The sequence below is a fragment of the Silurus aristotelis genome (genome assembly GCF_946808225.1).
Source record: "Silurus aristotelis genome assembly, chromosome: 17".
NCBI classification, from domain to species: Eukaryota; Metazoa; Chordata; class Actinopteri; order Siluriformes; family Siluridae; genus Silurus; species Silurus aristotelis.
The window spans coordinates 10,232,164-10,253,964 of record NC_139590.1 but is presented as its reverse complement, the minus strand read 5'-3'; the positions used below and the strand labels follow the sequence as shown (position 1 = coordinate 10,253,964).

The window sequence follows — 21,801 nt, the reverse complement described above, 5'->3', positions numbered from 1 at the left end:
CAATCGAAGATTTTCTAGAAATAAATGGTTAGTATCTAGAATTTAGAAATTAAAAAAATACTTTAGAAATCCTATTAATTCTGGCCTATAATAAAGCTTTAAATTTGTTCTATAGCGGAGAGATATTCTACCAACCCACAGTTAGAGAAAACTTTTTACCACATCCTGTGTGATCTAAAAAATTGAGTACTGCACTGTGTTTTCTTTGGTATTGTATAATCTTCTTGCATATTATAGATGTTCTAGTGGGTTGTTTTTAATCAGATAACTGCTCTTTGGTCAGTTAGAAATACCCATGACACCATCCACACTCAGGCTTATCTCTCAATGGAAACTCCACTTGACATTTTATAAAAAGGTTATTTAATAATAGGTATTTAAATTGAACAGTGCATTTGGGGTTTTATCTCAAACACAGGTAGATTGACATCAAATAGCTAGAACTAGAGAGTAGGTGTCTGTATGACTGTCTCGTCTTTAGGCACTCTAGTGCTGAAAACTTTTAGCACTGTAAAAACCTTTAATCTGAAAATATCTTCTTCCCACTCATAATTGTTTTAATTGGGAAATTTTTATTGGTCTTGGTCTTAATGGTCCCCCACTGCCAATGAGTAATGACTGTGAGTCGTTCATTCCATTTTAAAGGTGGTGGTTGTGTAGATCTCAATATAAATAAAAAACAGTCGCTGCTTTACACATCACTGAGTTGTTGTCTTAGCAATTGCGTAACCTTATCTAAGACTGAATGTGACTCTTGATGATGTGCATGCATGGCTAAGGAGACCCTCCCACACACACATAAGCACCCACACACAGACAGACACACAGAGATGACGCACAATCTTACCATGGCCCTGGAGTGGCATGCTGGAGTAGGCATCTGTAGTGATTCATTGAATGCACACACACATTCCCTGCTGGCACAATGCTGTGTCTTTTCTGCTCTAACAGCTGTGTGCCAAAACACACTCACAATAAAGAATGCAATACACTTACAAATACACTAGAATTGTGTTTGTTTGTGTGTGTGTGTGTTTTACATTTAAAATTTAATTTAAGATATGTTCAACTTAACTAAGAAAGAAAGAAAGAAAGAAAACTCATACCTATCTAATTTGAATAAGCATAGACACTACTTTGCTGTGTATCTATGGAAATGTTGGGTCAAGAATGACAGAACAGGTGGTTAGTGATAAATGTGGCTTGTTTCTATTGAAGGAAAATCTGTACACTTTTAAGCAATTAATTTATGAGTTGAATAAATAAAATGACTACAATTATTTCTTAATTTACTTGCATTTTTATTTTTTCATGCCACTTCCATCATTGCTATAATGCACATATGTCATCGTTAATTTAGATTTCTTTTTACCCCACAACTACACTGTTTTACATGTATAGGACAGGAAGAGCTGTATGATGCTATTATGAAAGCTAAATCAACAACATGTCAGTTAGATCCAATTCCCACTAAACTACTGAAGGAAGTGTTATATACAGCTGGTGAGCCTCTTCTCAATATTATTAACTCCTCACTATCGTTAGGTCATGTCCCTAAATCCCTCAAGTTAGCAGTTATTAAGCCCCTCATTAAAAAACCTAATCTGAATCCAAACACGCTATTGAATTACAGACCAATTTCAAATCTCCCATTTATGTCTAAGATTTTAGAAAAGATTGCCCAGTTATGTAACCACTTGCAGGAGAACAATATCTTTGAAGAGTTTCAGTCAGGTTTTAGGCCCCATCATAGCACAGAAACTGCTCTAGTTAAAATCACTAATGACCTGTTTTTAGCTTCAGACCAAGGCTACATCTCCCTATTAGTTTTACTAGCTCTTAGTGCTGCGTTCGACACTATAGATCATTATCTTCTCCTCGATCGCTTACAGAATTACATCGGTTTTCAGGAACAGGCATTAAGCTGGTTTAAATCCTACCTGTCCAATCGTTACCATTTCGTAGATTTAAATGGAGAGCTATCCAGGATAATGCTAGTAAATTATGGCGTGCCACAAGGGTCAGTTCTAGGACCCCTGCTTTTCACAATATACATGCTTCCGTTAGGAAATATTATTAGAAGGCATGGAATTAGCTTCCATTGTTATGCTGATGATACCCAGCTATATATTTCATCCAAACCAGGCGATACAGCTCAATTAGCTCGCATAACTGAGTGTGTTGAAGAAATAAGAGATTGGATGACCCATAACTTTCTGCTATTAAATTCTGATAAAACGGAGATTTTGCTCATCGGCCCAAAAAATAGTACACAGAAGCTCCAGCATCTCAGCCTGCATTTAGACGGTTGTTTGTTGTTCTGTAACTACTAGTTCAACGGTAAAAGACCTGGGAGTTATTTTAGACAGCAACTTATCTTTTAAAAATCACATCAATCAAGTTACAAAAACAGCCTTCTTTCACCTTAGAAATATTTCTAAGCTAAGAAATATGTTATCTATATCTGATGCAGAGAAGCTCGTCCATGCGTTTATGACCTCTAGAATAGACTACTGTAATGCATTACTAGGTGGATGTCCTGCATCATTAATAAACAAGCTTCAGTTAGTTCAGAATGCGGCAGCAAGAGTTCTTACTAGGTCAAGAAAATACGATCATATAACCCCAATCTTATCGTCCCTACATTGGCTTCCTAGTAAGTTTCGAATAGACTACAAACTACTGCTACTCACTTATAAAGCACTAAATGGTTTGGCTCCCATGTATCTATCCAGTCTTTTAACACGCTACAATCCGTCACGCTCCCTGAGATCTCAAAACTCTGGGCTTCTAGTAGTTCCTAGAATAGCAAAGTCCACTAAAGGCGGTAGAGCATTTTCACATTTAGCTCCTAAACTCTGGAATAGTCTTCCTGACAGTGTTCGGGGTTCAGATACACTCTCCCAGTTTAAGTGTAGATTAAAAACATATCTTTTTAGCAAAGCCTACACATAACACACATCACACACATCACATCACAACCTTGTGCTCCAGAATATATGATCACATGCACATTATCAACTTGTGCTGTTAATATCATGAACAGCAGCTACGCTAATTCCTCTCCACTGCTTCTCTTTCTATCCCCATTCCGAGGCATCATGAGGTTTGGCCAGCTCCAGTCACGTCCCACCTCGTGAAGATTATGGACCTATGGATGATCATGGAGAAGTAGATGCCGAGTGTTTAAAGGCCCTGGCATGGAGAAGCTGATGCTGGATCTATGATGATCACAAATTGTTCTGTATTGTTGAAAGATTTATGACCAAACTCTTGATGTCACCCATATGAGGATGGGTTCCCCTTTGAGTCTGGTTCCTCTCAAGGTTTCTTCCTCATATCATCTAAGGGAGTTTTTCCTTGCCACTGTCGCCACAGCTTGCTCATCAGGGACAAACGCACACCATTCACCTTCACTGTTGTTTTCTGTAAAGCTGCTTTGAGACAATGTCTGTTGTGAAAAGCGCTATACAAATAAACTTGACTTGACTTGACTTTAGTTAGCACAGGCCCTCTGAACTAAGCATGAAAAGATCAGAAGACAATCAAAAAGAATAACTGAATTTGTGTCCACACCCCATAGTTTTGATGCACATGGGTACTGGGCAAACATCATAAAAGTAAAACAGTGCTTTATTTATCTGTCTCTGTACTTTGCATCTGCTTGTCATTTGGCCTTTTTGTTGTGGTGTAGTCTTTGCAGAGTCACAGGTCTTTTGAGGCTTTTTTCCATCTCTTGTCATTAACTCTTAACAAGTGCAACTGTATTCTGTATACAGTACATATGCCAGCCTGTTCTTTAGCAAGATGTTTATTGTAGCTGCTTCTCACATGTGGATGGCCAATGCTCTTACTAAATTAGGCATTTGGGGATAATTTTTTTTTCTTAAGATGTTTAAAAAAGCACTGCTATGACCCTGATTAAATTCAGTTAGAGGGGCATTTGGTTAAACTGAAGTTCTTGCAAATAGAAAGTGACCTATGGTAACATTAGAGGAACTATTCATGACCCCAGGAACCACATTAATTGAGAGTAAGTTAACCTTTCATTTGTAAGCTAACTAGACAAATCCATCTCATAATCTCCATAACACTAAAACAATTGTCTCATAGAATCATCTCTCTCTCTCTCTCTCTCGCAGTAAATCTTCACAACAAATTCAATAAACTGGGTAGTTTCTATCCAAATGTTTGGTGAGCTTGTATCATGCTGACAGTGAAAACTGATGTGGTCTTCTGCTGCTAAAATCCATCTCTCTTAAGCTTGAGAGATGCTTTTCTACCCACCACAGTTGTAAATAGATGTTATTTAAATTACTGTAGTTTTCCTGTCAGCAATCTGGTAATCCTTATCTGGCTTCTCTCATGAGCAAGGTGTTTCCACCCACAGAACTGCCACTTATTGGATATTTTTTGCGTTTTACGCACCATAATGTATAAATTCTAGAAAGTCTCCTGTGAAAAAAAAGCAACAGGTTTTTTTAAAAAGAAAAACATGTCTGGCATCAACAACCATATAATCTGTCTGTTTGTTTGTATGTGTGGTCAGGACACTTCATACATATATATATATATATATATATATATATATATATATATATATATATATATATATATATATATATATATATATATATATATATATATGTATGAAGTGTCCTGACCACACATACAAACAAACAGACAGATTCATTATTGTGTGTGTGTGTGTGTGTGTGTGTGTGTGTGTGTGTGTGTGTGTGTGTGTGTGCCACAAATGGCTGTTCTGCTCACAAGGAGATTACCTTTAACACTTTAAACAGACTCAGCTTTCAGCACTATGATGTATGGAGTTCTCACTCCCATCTCCAACACCCACAGCAAAAGCCAAACACATTAAACTCACAGCTCTGAGAAATCCTCAAAAACTGAAACACTGCTCGCTATAGTTCTGAATTATTCTCTACCAATATGTATTCAAGCCATAGACCATATTCTCCAAAAAAAAAAAAAAATAGTGGTTAACTGAATTATGTTTCAATGTCGTCCTGGGGCGTATCACATAACTCAGTTCAGTGTCGTTTCCTGAAGTGTCATCACTAATTGGGTGGCTGATGGATGTCTTAATATAGACTGTATTTGGGAAAACTGGGATCCACTCATTTACAGGCAGCCAGACTTTTCTACAGACAAATCAGACACAACACAAGTCATCAGTACAATGCAATGCTCAGACAACATCAATATATAAAAGAAAGAATCACAAATGAAAGGGAAAATGTAATAGAGTGGGAAAGAGGGGAAACTCACTCAGGTGTTATTTTATTGAAGAAAAAAAAAAGATTTATTTTTGGAGCAAAAATGTAAGTTTAAACAGATGTTTTTGTTGCGGTTACTAAACAGTATTTAACTGTTCGATGAATGTGTTATGCGTCCATCAAGCTGCATTACTATAAAAAATATTAAAATACAAGACAAACAAATACCTTATTACCCTGTGCTGTTGAATACTTGATTCTGATTAATTTTCTATTACACCCAAGGCTCATGTATTAATTCTGGCCGATATACATATTAATGCATTATTCTAATACGTCATTGTTTCTATAGCAACAACTTGAACAGTGACTTGCATGGCAAATGCTCCAATTTCTTTTGACAAAATTTTAAATCATTGTTATGATGACGATTTCCGTGAAGAGATGTTTAGCTTATTCTGGAATGAGTCTCAATTGTCAATGTAATTCTTTCCACACAAACGATTTTCAGGTCCTTATGCAAAATGTAAGTCAAAGGAAAACAATGAAACATGCAACACAATTTATAAAGAGATTTACTTGATTAAATGTGTTTAATGTTATGCAATATGAATGTTGTTTTTTTTTTCCACTATCAGCAACTGTAACCAAACACTTTTGATTACTGACGATCTGTTTTTCACATAGCTGTGAAAGAATTTTGTCCCTCTATTCTTTGTCGGATTGCTTTTATTCATCCACATTGGTGGGCTTTCAAGCATGAACTGCCTATTTAAGGTGCTGCCACAGTATCTCAATTGGGTTCAAGCAAGGACTTTGACTTAGCTAATTTAAAACCTATTTTTTTAAAGCCATTTAGACATGGACCTGCTCTGGTGCTTCAGATGGTTGTCTTAGAGTTGAGCTTCAGAGCACAGATTGATGACTAGACATACTTCTTTAATAATTTTCTGGTAGATAGGAGGATTCATAGTAAGTCACCCATAAAGCAGTAATGTATTCCCACATTATCACAATAGTATGATGTTCTTATTGTTTTAGCTTCATGACAGATGACTCATGTATTTAAAATAATCCACATTTGATTCATGAAGCCATAAAATATTACCTTGAAAGGCTTATGGGGAATCAAGGTTTTCTTTTGTGTTTTTTCTTTTTAATGGTGAAGCCGTATCTGTCGCAACAATTCTGCAATCCATAATATTTTGCCTTGTTCTTTTTAATGGTGGTTTCATAAATGGTGACCTTATCTAGAGGAAACTAATTAACCAAGATATTTGAAAAACATATAACCATTTCAAATGTATTTTTCATTGTTGTCCGTGCAAGAAATTTCACCACATTCTACTTTCAACTAATACTTTAATGCTAGTGTCACTTTTTAGCTAGCACTGATATTTTACAGTTGCAATAAACAATAAATATATTATGTGGTTGTTTTCTCAAATCCTTAAATGCAAAATACTTAAAATTTCATACCTTCAATCTGTTTGTTTCCAGTAAATATGTTCTGAATTTCAATACTTATTTAGGTCTTAAAAGTCTTTTTTTTTTTTTCTCCCAACAGAGATTTTTAGCCTGTATAGAACTCAACATTACACAAAAAAACGTGAAATAAAGTTTAGTAGTAAACTTTGTGAAAGAGAAATGTCTCAGTGAAGGCTCCTAGTGGTTTTACAGGTTTTACCTCAGATTTCTGCCATATTTTGGCACATGTTTTGGATGTCACTGAACATGAGAGCATCTGTGTTCGTGCAGCACACATGGTTTATCCTGATCATTTGTCTCCTTGGGTGGTGGGTTTTAAACAACAACCATGAATCACAGGCAGGTCTAATGACTGTCAAATGCACACGCACGCACACACACGCACACACACACACACACACACACACACACACACACACACACAGAAACACATACACAGTCTGGGGGATGGGGCAACATGGTGATATCATTCTTGGTGGCAGGCTGCTTTGTTTGATCAGCGTTGCCTTGTGACAACGCTGGAAGGGTCAGCACCACCTCACTACTGTGCCTCCCTACAGGGTAACAATAACATAGCGAGGGGAGCCGGGTTAAATATGCAAGAACCAGGACCGTCACTCATTAAAAATGCAGTGCTGATAGAGACACTGAAAGAAAGCTGCCTTGAATTTTTTGAGCTTTTAAATGGAAGTCTGAAATGGGCCCAAACCATTCAGTATTCAAGGCTTTGGAATAGTCTGTCTTCATCAATTTCACAACATATACTCATATTCTGGCCTAAGTTGAGGTGGGATTTTCAAGCCAAATGAAACTCAATCATGGGATGATCTCATTTGAAACCACTTATCTAGTATAAAACATTTTAAGACATTCAGTTTGATTTTTTGCATTGAATGTTTAATTAACAACATTTGCATTTAGTCTAAGACTAATTGTAATTACTATGCTACTGTTTATTTGACTTTATATGGCTCACATCTGGACTCTTTGATTTATACTTGCACATAATAGAGGCAAAAAATATGACATCGTTATGAACACTGATAGGTTTACCTGGGGCATGAATGCATCAAAAGAAACAAAATTACAGCTTCTCAAGCAAATATCTTATGTATGCTATAAAAAACAAAAAACAATCCTTTTTCTAAAAAGCTGTGGTGTGTTTGACCCCAGGTCACATAGAGTCATAAATTGCACAAAACTCAAACCTGCAAAGATATCATGCTTCACATATCACTGATAAGGTGCAGTCAGACAGATCAGAGTCTGTATGAGAGCTCATATCTTTCAGATTTCCAATTATTTAGGTTATTTTTATACATCTATTAGAAGCAACCTGATGCAGTGGGACTTTAAGACACATATTTAGAAGTGTATATTGATACATCATATAATTCTTTTCAAAAGTGTCCTCTTGTTATCTTGTTCACACACAGACAAACAGTCCATAGAGAAAATGTTTAATAAGTATAAAGGGATTGAAACTAACACTGAAACAGCCACAAGACAAGGTGGTTGCAAAAGATACAAGGGCCCTCTGTAGAAAAAGAAAGACGCTGCTGAAAGAGATGACAGAACTTGAGAACACGATGCCAAAGTAACTGTCATGAAGAAGTGCCAGCAAAAGAGCGGGTGAGACAGGAACACAGTTCTGGATGCACTGTAAGTGTGAAATCTCCATTAGCCAGATAGGAAATTGAAGAAATAAGTGTGACAGAAGTTGGCCTCCCTTTTTTTTTTTTTTGATTGCATAACAAACTTGGATCACATTTCAACCTCCCTCACTAAACACAGCTACACGCCTGTCATTCGGAATGCTTCACAAGTGCATTGCACCTAAAGTGAGAACAGTGCATGATGTACACACAGCTAAGCCAGACCACCAAGGCAGCTTCGGCGTCACCTCCAGCTGCTACAATCATGAATATTCATCGATGTACTCAGCTTTTTTCTGCATGCTCGGTCAAGGAAAAAATTTTTACACCGCTTGACTATTGTGCCCACCAATACGACGACCCATTAGGTCTCACTGTGAGCGAGATGAATATTCATTTTGATACTCTGCTGTTCTTTGAATAACGCATTTCTGTTTGCCAAAGAGAGGCACTTGGCCCCAGAGGCCCGTTCTGTCAAAAACAAAAAGCAGAGGATATGTAACTCAGCAAGGGTGCCGAAGTTGTGGGTCTAGCAATGATGAGGCTACTTCAGCTATTCTTCAAGAAATTACTGCAGAAATCTTAGCCACTATGCTTGCCTACTGGATGCATGGTGTGTGACACTCAATAACTGACATCGTAAAAACTTCCACAAGAACTCTAATTGCAGTTTGCATCAGTTTCAAAATATACTATACCTCCCCAGTCCAGATGTGCACAGCAAGCTGCAAGACCTTCCAAGTTTAAAGTCATCAGCGTTATATAGTTATTGCCATTAAGATATTTAAAAATACATTTAAATATCAGAGAATTTTGGAGAAGTTCTCTAAACATTTGTGTGGCTCCTAAGAAAAACATCTGCACAGAGCTAGAACGTCAGCCTTTAAATGGAGCCACAGAATCTGCAAAAAGGAACAGAATTATGATGTGGACAATCAAGTCGTCATGTTCATATCAATAATGTTGCAAGTACATTCAAGAGCACCTTTTTCCTGCAGTAGACTTTAGGGGTGCTAGCCTAGGTAGTACACTTAAATGTTTATTGAAGGCATAGCTTTGAAATGAAAGCTGGCAGGGTTTTTTCTTTAAACGTCTTTTTTAACTTTTGTAAATTCTAGCTATAATTCTTAATTCACAGTACATACTGTTTAATTACAAATAAATAGAATGGTAACAAAATCTATTTAATATAAAACGGTAAAAAAAAAAATGTGTTGGAAAACGAGCAAAAAATATTTTGGTGGGAATCTTCTCTCAAACAATTAATACATATCCTCGATCTTCCACCTGCATAAGCCGGGAAAAAAAAAATGCTAGATTTAGCTGCATCATGTATTCAGCGCAGTACAGTAGGCTCTGTTCATACAGAAATCAGCAGCACCTCCAAGTGGGCAATTATCACTTCTCATATGAACAAGTACTATATAAAATATTTTAAATAAAAAATCATTAATGACCACTGATGAGGTAAACATAGAAGAAAAATACCTCGTTGGTTAATTCCCACTAAAGAACATTGGCTACATGTTACAGCAGGGCTCTTTCTGGCTAGCAAACTGATTTTGGTGGTACCTAGACTGGGTTCCTGTTCTCATCAGTTTACCAAGTAGGTAAACTGATGCTGATTTTAAAGAGAAATTAAAAAATATTACTGATCCAGTTCAGTAAGTTTTAGTTATTGACTGCAGAGCATAAACCAATTTGGTCACCTTACCTATCTAACTGCTTTTTTTATTTGTAATTTGCAAAAAATAAACTAAAAAAAAATTTTGTAAATGGGAAAATCAGCTTTTCATGAAAATGTATTTTTGTTTCAACATGTAGGGCTGGCGAGGATGGTTTCACATGAACTGTTTATAGATCCATGGGGTTACTGTGGTTGAATCGGAATATATTTAATATACCATTGCAACAGTTTTGTATTCAACCCTCCATCAGAGAACAGTTGATAGCCTTAACCATGGTGGAACTGTAAAGACTGGCCATTCTGTCTCACCCACATGAGGATGGGTTCCCTTTTGAGTCTGGTTCCTCTCAAGGTTTCTTCCTCTTACCATCTCAGGGGTTATTTTCCTTGACTGTCACCACTGGCTTGCTCAGTCAGGATAAACATAGGGATGACCAGAGAGACTAATTTATTCAATTTAAAAATGTATATTCTATTGCTGTAAAGCTGCTTTGGGACAATGCCCATTATTAAAGCACTTATACAAATAAAACTTAATTAAACTAAAGAAATTATAATTACATCATGGTGGACTACCAGCTCCTAAACTGTAAGACAACTCTTCGCTCATAACGCTCTCACAAGGAGCTTTACCAGCTCATAATTACCGGGATGGTACACCAGCTCATAGAAAACATCCCCAATGCAGAACAGAAACTCTGTCAAAGCCAGCTTCAAGAAGGAGCACGTAAACTGTGCCTAATGATTATGAAAGCATGGTGCAGTCTGCACAATGTTGGAATGAACAGAAGAATAGTGTAACAATCAAAAGAAATCGTTGTCTCACACTCTTGCTGGCAGAAGAACTGCCAAAGCAGGGTGAAGACAAGCTGGCGCCGGCTTATTCATCTGTCCTTATTCCACACGTGCACACACATGACACACACACACACAGCATTACACATGGGTCTTGTTTAATAGCTCGACAAAAATTGCTCAAAAAAAAAATTTGTAAAAAAATCAAACACTTTTGAACATCTATGAAACGTACAAGCCAGTCACAGTGTTGGCAGGTCTAGTCAATCGGAGCAGATATGTCAAACCAATGCAATTAAGGCATAGAAAGTAACATCACAAATCATCTTATAAACAACGACTAAACACTGATAAAGTAAGAGGATTTCACTTATGCTGGCAGGCTGATCAGGAGCAAATGATAAAGGGAACCATTTTAAAAGGACATCACACAGTCCGATGGGAACAGATTCACAGCCCCTGGAGATCACCTAGAATTGCTTACACAAAGAAATGTAGCCATGTGCTTATGCATGCCTGTACAGTGCTCTTAAAAGAAAATCTCTTGTAATTAGCGTATCTATAAAATCAAATAATCTGTTGTTAATGATCAGTTAATTAATTAGACAACAAATAAAGGCTAGAAATCCCTGCTGACTTTGTTCAAAGTGACAGTATTTCACTAGTTACTAAAGTGTAAGGTATTACTGCTTTTTAAACCACAGGCTTCAATAATACATTTATTTTATATACACATACACTAAAAAGCTATCAGTAAGCCAAAAGCCAAGCAGTAGCACTGTCAAGTATGTCAGTTTCAGGCAAAGTGAGCAGTTCTGGGCTTTGAGTTTCCCCCAGAACATCACAACACAAAGTGCACTGTTAAATGGTTCAGCGAGCATCACATGGAACACTCTTTACAGAGTAAAATCGCCTTAACTTGAAACTGTTGTTACAGTATTGTATTTAAACACAGAACAAAGTCAAAGATACAGAGATCAGGTGTGTGCCATTTATGTGGGGGACAAGTGAAGAGTTCACACTTCACTACACACGAGACTAGCACCTTTACAGAAACTATACTGCTTGAGCACTTGAATACCAGCACTGTTTGGTTAGAGTTGAAAATAACCAATTAATACACAAAAGCAATGACCTCCAATAACTGTTTGTACCTGCCATTACAACAGCCATACGTATAATTCACTGCCTTTCTATCAGCCCTTTAAATCTGCGACATCACAAATTTCGACATAAATCATATGTGTATGTGCTTCGCATTACCACAGACAAGTAGCTCTTTAGATCTGCAGCTCTGTAGGTCAGCACTGACAGCTGGGATGGCAGCATTTTTATTTTGGTCAATTAGTTTATCCACTAGAATGGATCATACCATGCCACAGCTCAATGCTTCTTGCCCTCACTGTCTGGTCTAGAAACTGCACTACAGCTAAAACATATTGCCTTGTTTTAGTTACTAATATACATTTACACAGATATAGAGGGAGGAAAAACCAAAAGATGCATAGACTGCCAGGACAAAGAAAGTGCCCTCTAATGCTGAATGTGAATGTTAAACCGAAAATGCTACATGCATATTTAAATTCAATTGTATATGATCATCCGAATATGTTCCTATATGGCTCTGACCTGCTTTCATGTTCATTCTTCAAAATGGGTGACGTTAAAATTCTATCAGATCATTTTCATGCATGTCCAATTTGCAAAAAGTATGTATTGCATTTCTGGCAGACATCAAGATCAATATTTATTCTCTAACACATTCAACATGCTGCACTATGAATTTTTTTTTTTTGTCATTTATCTGCTTTTCTCATCTAAAATGACGGCCTGCAATATTAGTACAACATGTGACATTTATTAATAATGATTATGATGATTATGATTAGCAGCGAAACTCCTTTCTGTGCCTCTGCATGAATATTTTACAGTACATTTCCTTCAGGAACTAATACATGCCTTGAGGAGAGAGAGTGAAGCAGTACACAGCAAACAGAGCAGGTGATGAAAAATTCAATCAAAACATGACTCACATGTTCATGAGTGTGAACACGCTTGATGAAACGAATAAAATCAAAATGTTACAAAAAATAAAATAAAATAAAAGCATTTATGTAACAAAGCGAAAACTCTATCCATCCACAAGTGGTGCTGGTCCTGGTTATGTCATTCAGCAGCAGCTAGGAGTGCACCTCCTCGCTAGGCTTCCTGCTCTGGTCCTAAAACAATTCAATTACATTTTATTCATATATCACTTTTAATAAATGTCACAAATGTAAAAAAATAAAAAAAATAAAAAAAATAAAATAAAATCAATAAATATTCAATATTTATTTGAAATTGAAGTAATAATTCAGAGTACTAAAAATATCTAGATCAATCTCAGTAATGTATACAGTAACTTTTTCCTAAACAAATAATTCTGGAGCTGACTATATAAAAATGAATCGCATAGACCATTTTCCAAGCCGTCTTTTTCTGCTGACACAAATTTATAGCAGCAGTAGTGGATACTGGACTGGTGTGATCTCTAGTTGTAATCTAGAGTTATATTTCAAAACTTAAACATACACATGGCAACATTTTGAAAGTCTTACACCAAATTGACAACAATTTATCCCAAGTAGTTTAATTAAACCTTAAGCACTCCATTATGACTCTTAAGATAATGTTTTTTAATACATTACTAATGTTTTGCCCAAGACACACTATTAGTCTAAATTACTCTAAAGGGGAGAGATCAGTGAGACTCACCTCTGGCGGGGGAGGCTTGACTGTAACTGGCTGTGAAGTTCGCCGTGGTGGAGAAGGTTTGGGTTGAGCCTGCTGCTGTACCGTGTCAAAATAAGTCACTCCACCATATACCTGTGACTGAGCCTATACAAAATACAGACATTAATGTGTTAATGATGAAAAGACTCATTTGATCAACCTATGAAGGTAAATGCAAATCAAGAAAGAGAAACAAAACAATAAGGTCACCTGTGCATTGGGGTACATGGGGGGTAGTGTTGCTCCAGCAGGGTAAGGGTAATTGGTGTTGCTAAATGTCATGACTCCAGGTGGAGGATAGAAGGGTGGGGCTAGCAGTTGCTGCGGGGGTGGTTGTCCTGGAGACAAAGAAACGGGTGGAGCAGCATAAAGAGTAGCGTTTGGAATCGGTCCTCCTGACTGGTGTGGATGCAGGCCTGTAAGAATTTGAGTAAAAGCAGATTGGTTGTTTAGCACTGATTTTTAATTATCTATTCCAATGTATTATCTGTCCATTATAATACATACAAACCAATAAAAACTAGACCCTACCAAAATAAAAAGGTAAGAAATATATTATTTTATAAAAAAAACAAAAACAAAAAAAAACCATAATATAGTACTATGACAAGCTCAAAAGAAAGAACCCCTTGGGAGTTGCTACCTTACCAGGGTGTGTGGGGTGGGGCAGGTGCATCTCTGGTTGTACAAGAAGCCCCTGTGGTGGCATGGCAGCAGGACTGTCACCATGTGTGTAGATTGGTCCCTGGAATGACACTGCATAGCAGACACAAGGATATGAACATCTAGAAACTACACTTAAACAAGACTATATGACATCCGGTGATACAAAAACTGCAACAATGAATCCACTCAGAGAACAGAACGGACCCAAAATCCTGAATTAAAATGTTTAAGGCATTAATTTAAGACTTTGTATTTGTTTTTCATTGCAGTTTGCACCTTCATTGCAGTTTGCACCTACAATGCCTTTGCAGGTCTTGTATTTAAAGCATACATACTGGGCTCGTAAAAGTGGCCCTCCATCAGCCCTATGTGCATTGGTGCTGGTTCAGGCACTGGTCTCTGCCTCTGAGATGAATAACGCTTAGCCCGTCCACCACCAACACCCTGCCACAAAGACAATAGCAGAGTTAAATACACATTCCAATTACAGTGAGGTTCTTCCACTACTTAGAATTTGCAGTAAAAATTATCAAACATTTTTTACAACTCACCATGTCCTCAATGTTGCCGTATTGAGGAGGTCCACCTCCCATATGTATAGAACTAGGGATACCTTATGAGAAAGAAATACTCACAATTGCCCACATAATGGTGGTACAACAGTACAACAAATAATTACGACCTATTAAGGATTATCTGGTCTCGGTTTGTATCTTACGTATACAGACAGAATAAATAGAAAACAAAGGAATAGCAAATAGCAATATCACTAAAAAGTAGAAAAAGAAAAACCAAAGAAGAAATGAACACAAAAAGACAGAATTAAACAGGAGAAAGTGACCGTACCTCTCATTTCAGGCCGAAGGTACGATGGGGAACTTTGAGTCCAGGTTTGTCCAGATAGACTGAGGCGAGCCAGATCCTGATCAAGCCTTGATGGGGCATTCTGCGTGCCCGTTTCACCTTGTCCCTGCCATGATTCACTCTTGGCAACAGTTGGAATAACCTGTGGGGTGATCACAGCCTCTTCCAGTGAGGCCTGCTTGCTAAGGTCCGAGGGCCTGGCTCGAGTTCTGCGTCCCAGAGAGTAGGATTTTTTCTCCACTGGCCGCTCAGTAGGTGGCGACACCTCCCTTACTGTGCCAGGTGTGTTTGACTGCTGCTCCTCTATTGCGCCACACTCTTCCTTTTGCTGCGATGAAGAGGTTGTCTCCTGCTCACTTTTGTAGTAATGGGCAATGTAAGTGGTGGCTACAGTAGGAACCTCGCCATCCTCTTCTTCATCCTCTTGTGGGCTGCGCGGACTATGGTGAGCAGGTCCATGAGAAACCCGGCCCCTGAGCCTAGGTGCCCTCTCACTCTCGGGAGCCTGGGGGCGTGTGGTGGGTTTAGAATAACTTCTGATTTCAGACCTACGGTTGCCCTGGAAGGTGCGTGCAGGGGGCTGCGTGGCGGGCCGATTCTGGGGACGAGGGGGAGCAGGAATGCCCAACTGAGGCGTTATTGTACCAGGTGGTACACTGCGGGCACTGGGAGCCACACCATGCCATGAGGAGCGGAGGGGCTTCTCACCATCCCTATAACGCTTGGACTCTTGGTTTAGCATGCCAGGATGCCTATTTTAAATGTACACAAAACAAAAACTAATGTAATCACTGGGCATATGATATAATATATAATATATGCACACAATTTTTATATACACAAACAATAGAAGAGTTCTCTAAGGACATATGGCTACAACAGGAGTTTTGAATGGGAGCACCACCTATAGAGAACAGTAAAGAAATAATGCCACCTTTGAACTACTTACCTGGGCTTCCTTGGCTTGAATGGTCTGGTGTCACTGGAGCCGTTGCCATTGCGAATGTCGTAACCATAAATAGCAATCAATTCCTCGCGAGATTTAGGGGCCTGCTCCTCCTCCCGGAACTTATCATGCTCCCAGCGACCTTCATCTTTCCACAACTTCCTATGTCTGCCTTTCGGCCTAGTATCAGGAAGACAAAAAAAATTAAAAATGAATGGGGAAAAATGGAAATCATGGAGTCAGTGCTACCTGCCATTGTGTACTATAAAATTTATAACAGGACAGTCATACATTATTGATTACTTATAATTGGCCTAGCGGAGAAGTAGCAAACAATATAGCTGTTTACCATCCAATGCCTTACCTCTCTTCATCCTGAGCCTGGCCTCTTACATCATGCTCAAAAAACAAGCCCTTTCTGGGAATGTATGCTGGATTCTTCCGGTCCTCATCATCATCCAACTTCTGACCAGCTTTACTAGCAGATTTATTCTCAGGATCATCCGTACTCTCCTGTTAAGAATGTAGTTTATAACATTATAGTAGATTTACAAAAAAAAGTCCTAGAGTCTGTAATGCAATAAGGGAACAACGCGAATCAGTAAGTGGCCATTATCTGTTAAAAAGAAAACAAACAAACCTAGTTTAAAGCAGTATCCATCTCCAAAAAAAACACCCATCGATTTTCCTTTTTGTCTCATACCTGACCATCCCCACTCTGCCTCTCTCCGGCCAAGTTGCCCTTTTCATCAGCCTTTACTTCTTTCATTTCTCTCTCCACCTCCTCTTCTTCCTCCGCCTCCTCTTCTTCCTCTACCCCTTCTTCTTCCTCCACCTCCTCAACCAAAGCTTCAGTGGGAGCATCGGGTGTTGCTTTCTTCTCTGCGGCTGGCCGTGCAGCTTCTCCACCATCACTGAAGTGTTCACCCTCCTCCTCATCCTCCTCTCCTCCCTGATAGAAATCCAGATTGCATATATCAACACAAAACATTGCATCCTCATGTCACAGATTAAATCTAGTACTTTAATTGGAAGGGTGTATAACCACTGCAAATTTGTTAAATCTATACATAAAGAAAACATTTTACTTTTATTACACATATATAACCCTTTTCCCCTGTTATTTGAAAGAAAGTATTGTATTTGTAAAAAAGAAGTAAGGTTGCTAAAAACTTTAAATTAGTTGATTAATAAAAGAAAAAAGAAAAACATGCACTAATTACATTTCACCTTACTAACGCAAAACACGACAAATTGACAGGGAATCTTTCGAGCAGCAGAAACTAAAAATTATTACTTTCGTAGATATCTGCATGAGCCGGTTTGTGTACATAAAAGACACATGCATGTTTGAGAATCTCCAGAAATCCAACTACATACCACAACCATCGCATTCTTCTTTGAAAACTAAACTTAAAACCATTTTGTGTGACATTCATGCTAAAGGAAAGCAAAGCTTATTTAAGCCTGTTCACCAGTGTAGGGGACAAGAAGCAAGTTATCATCCTCCTCCTTCGGCTTCTCCCATTAGGGGTCGCCACAGCGGATCATCTGTCTCCATACCCCCCTGTCCTTTACATCTGCCTCTTTCAACCCAACTACCTGCATGTCTTCCCTCTCCACATCTATAAATCTCCTCCTTGGCCTTCCTCTTTTCCTCCTTCCTGGTGGCTCCACCCTCAGCATTCTCCTACCGATATACCCCATGTTCCTCCTTTGAATATGTCCATTAAAACCATTTTAATCTTGCCTCCCTCACCTTGTCTCCAAAACGTCCTACATGTGCAGTCCCTCTAATAAACTGATTTCTAATCCTGTCCATCCTCGTCTCTCCCAACAAAAACCTTAACATCATCTCTGCTCCCTCCAGCTCCACCTCCTGTCTTTTACTCAATGCCACTGTCTCTAAACCATACATCATCGCAGGTCTCTCCACAGTCCTATACACTTTCCCTTTCACTCTTGCAGATACCCTTCTATCACAAATCACTCCTGCCACTCTTCTCTTCTCTCTTCCCGCACTCTTTTCTTCACTTCTCTAACACACTCTCCATTACTTCGCACTGTTGACCCCAGGTACCTGAACTCCTCCACCTTCTGCACCTCTTCTCCCTGCAACCGCACCACTCCACTGCCCTCCCTCTCATTCACACATATGTACTCTGTCTTACTCATACTGACTTTCATTCACCTTCTCTTCAGTTCATACCTCCACCTCTCCAGGCTCAAATCAACCTGTTTTGTTACCCTGTCCATCACCACTGCAAACAGGAAAGGGCTCAGAGCCGATCCTTGATGCAGTCCCACCTCCACCTTGAACCAGTCTGTTGTTCCTACTGCACACTTTACTGCTCTTACACATGTCGTGCACCAACCTCACATACTTTTCTGACACACCTGACTTCCTTATACAATACCACAATTCCTCTCTCGGCACCCTGTCGTACACTTTCACTAAATCCACAAACACAATGCAACTTTTTCTGACCTTTTTTATACTTCTCCATCAACATTCTCAAAGCAAATAATGAGTCTGTGGTGCTCTTCCTCAGCATGAAACCATACTGTTGCTCACAGATGGTCAACTCTTCTCTCAGCCTGGCTTCTACTACTCTTTCCCATAACTTCATGTTGTGACTGATCAACTTTATTCCCCTGTAGTTACTGCAGGTCTGCACATCTCCCCTATTCTAAAAGATCAGTACCAGCACACTCCTTTTCCATTCCTCAGGCATCCTCTCACCTTCCAAAGTCTTGTTGAATACAAGAAGCAAGTTATACAATGCAAAATACATGAAACACCCAAATGGAAAATTACTAAAGCAAAACCACCTGCTGCAACTTTTGTAGCAAAATTAGCAGAAAATTAGCATTTATATGAAAATTACTTTTAACAACAAACCTCAATATATTTTATATTTAATATAAATATATATATAAAAATAAAAGCACAGTTACAGATATAAAAAAACATATTGTTTTACTAACTTCCAAACTCTAGTAAACTATGATGTAATGCTATTCAGACCATAGGCTGATTGTGCCATCATAAAGATGTACTTTTCAGACATATTATCTAAATGCTGCAAATTAAACGTAAATAGGGACTTTGTAAATCAGTGAGAAATTGGTTCTAAATGCCCCACAACAACCCAATGAATATTCAAAACCATGAAAATCAATATTATAAATATCAAATATTTAAATCTTGCCAATCAGAAAATAACGTTACGCCAGACAATGGTACCCATTATTTTTTGTGCTATGCTTTGAAATGTTTCTAAACATCTAACACGTGACTAAAAACCTACTTATAAAACTGTTTATTTAATTAAAACCAAGCATCATAGCATCAAATGTGCATGGCTACTCTACAGTGACAGATCTCCTCAGCAGCCCTGGGTCTGTGTTGCCATGGTGACTCACCTCCGAGTGCGAGCCGTTCTCCTCCGGATCAGCACTGTCATAGTCAGAAAGGACAGCTGGAGGAACAAAAGATTCAACATCAGATACCGCCATGTGCTACAAACACCACATTGTATATACCGACTCAGCTGCCAGGTTTATTCGATAATCCTTGTCTATTGATTATGTAGGTATCAAATTACTAGCTTTTGGGCCATCTGATCCAAATGTTCTAAAAAAATATATATATATAGTCCAGATGTTTCCCATCAACCATTTCTACCAGAGGACAGGATTACCACAAATCTAGTCTGAACTAAAGAATACTCATGCTTTTGACATCGCATCAGTGTCACTGCTGTGCTGGGAATGGTTAATCACCAAAAACATAGTTTTTGGTCTCTTTCCATTAATTAACAGGTTAAAATAGTGCTCTTAAAAAGTACATGGCCGCAAGACGTTTACAAGTTGCATATAAAACATTCAATCAATACAAGCAACTAAAAGTACACATAACATTACAGCCATTCAAAACTGAATGGAAAACCACTCACCTTCACCTACGCCATCTTCACTTTCCTACAAGATAATGAAAAACCACAGTTAGTCAGAAATATCCCACATGACCATCTCATGCTTTTAAGAATCCTATAACCTTTCCTCACTACCTTGTGCTGTTACACCTTTCTCTATTTCTCTAAGCAAAATCAAACCTGACAGCAACAAATCTGCACTTTGTGTGTAAAGAAAGTGAAAGAATCATGAACTTTTAAGAAGTAAAAATAGTCAGTGATATTTGGTGGTATAAATGAATGATGGCTAGATCTACACGGGTCTTGCACATGAACAAATGGCACGTTTGGCCTCTGCGTTTAAGAGAACAATACAGTTTATTTAAGGATGTCCAAACTTGATGATAATCGATATTTAGAAGTCAAGCGATGAGGGTTTGTAGTGAGTTGATCTGGCTGAAATAAAGGCTGAGAACACTGTTCCCAATGCAAAGAAATCTTATTTAGGACTTCACAAATCTATTCAAGTCCTCTGGTGTGGGATAATTTATAAAACTGAAACGTTCAACACTATAACCGAATAAGAGTCTGAATTCAATTCACGCGTTTCTAAAGCATTGCAACTAGAAGAGAACATTCTGTACGATGAGAACCACAATGACCATCATTAGGATGATGGTATGGTGGTGTTGGCTAAAAGTATCTTATGAGACCTGCAGAAAAAAAGCTTCTACAAAATCTCTCCAAAGCTTTCAGAAGCCGGAATTGCGGTTTATGTGTCGGTTAACACCTAAAGATCTCAAACGATAGGTACAGGAACACGGAAAGGAACACTGGAAGCTGTTTAGAAAAAGTCTGACTTGCTAGCACTTTCGCTACAGTGATAGCGGACTGAGACACTCACACACTCGGACTCGACGTCGATTTTCGCAACAACGCGCACGGGTGGAGACTCTCCCGGCTCGGGGATTTTAGCGCGGACCTTCCCACTGGGGGAAGCCGGTCTCCCGGTCTCCGACCCGGACGCAGACTCGTCCTCATCCTCACTGTCCTGAGACGCGCGCCTTCTTCGTCGTCGCCGGTCCGCCATCTTAGCACACAAGGAAGGGGAACCGGAAGTGCGCAAGGAAGTGCGGGCGGTAATCAAGTCGTAATTTCCTCCCACTACGTCGCTCAGCTGGGTACATGCGAACGAGGGAATTTTTACTAACCGAAAAATAAAGCCACGTGATTTTCGTCAACAAACGTGGATTTTATAAGAAATATCGACTAAAACTTCATTTAAAAGAGAATTATGTGATTAAATAAAGTTATCATACTTGGGCCGTGCCTTTTTTGTATTAATGTTATAAAAGCATAACACAAATCAAAGCGAAAAAATGAATATAAATAATAAATATAAATATTATATAATAAATAAAATGTGAACGAACACTTCAGAAACTCCCTTTACAAGCGAACTCAGACACGCACAATCGAACCAGTGGGCGTGCCTTAGAGAGAGCTTTCAAAAAGGGGGGTTTCTGAAGTGCTCCAAGGATCCAAACCAAACATGATCCTGACGTCCAACATATGCATCATCAACGCTTAATTTATTTCGAAATAAGTTTGCAACCTATATCACTCCAACCATTTCCATATTTTAGGTCATTATATTTATCGCACCATAATTCTGCTCAACTTAGTTCCAGGTTGTTTCCAGTCGGAAAAGTTGGAGTGAAACCATAAACAAGGTGCTGTATAACAAACTGTTATAGCTATTTAAATAGCTGTT

General features: G+C 38.5%; 1 protein-coding gene across 2 annotated transcripts; it reads right to left on the bottom strand.

Annotated features, from left to right (window-relative positions):
* Nucleotides 1–11,003: 11,003 nt before the first annotated feature.
* Nucleotides 11,004–21,193, bottom strand: casc3 (casc3 exon junction complex subunit). 2 transcript variants are annotated; one of them, XM_083566301.1, is made up of 13 exons: nt 20,932–21,192; nt 20,070–20,094; nt 19,537–19,592; nt 16,814–17,062; nt 16,475–16,623; nt 16,114–16,290; nt 15,147–15,916; nt 14,852–14,913; nt 14,636–14,744; nt 14,283–14,390; nt 13,845–14,050; nt 13,617–13,739; nt 11,004–13,081 (listed from the first exon to the last, which is right to left on the bottom strand). In XM_083566301.1, the coding sequence occupies exons 1-13, from the start codon at nt 21,115–21,117 to the stop codon at nt 13,043–13,045; spliced, it is 2,259 nt and encodes a 752-aa protein (XP_083422427.1). In that variant the 5' UTR covers nt 21,118–21,192; the 3' UTR covers nt 11,004–13,042. The 2 variants fall into 2 exon arrangements, with proteins under 2 accessions (XP_083422427.1, XP_083422428.1); XM_083566302.1 differs by lacking the exon at nt 20,070–20,094 and having other exon boundaries at nt 20,907–21,193.
* Nucleotides 21,194–21,801: the final 608 nt, after the last annotated feature.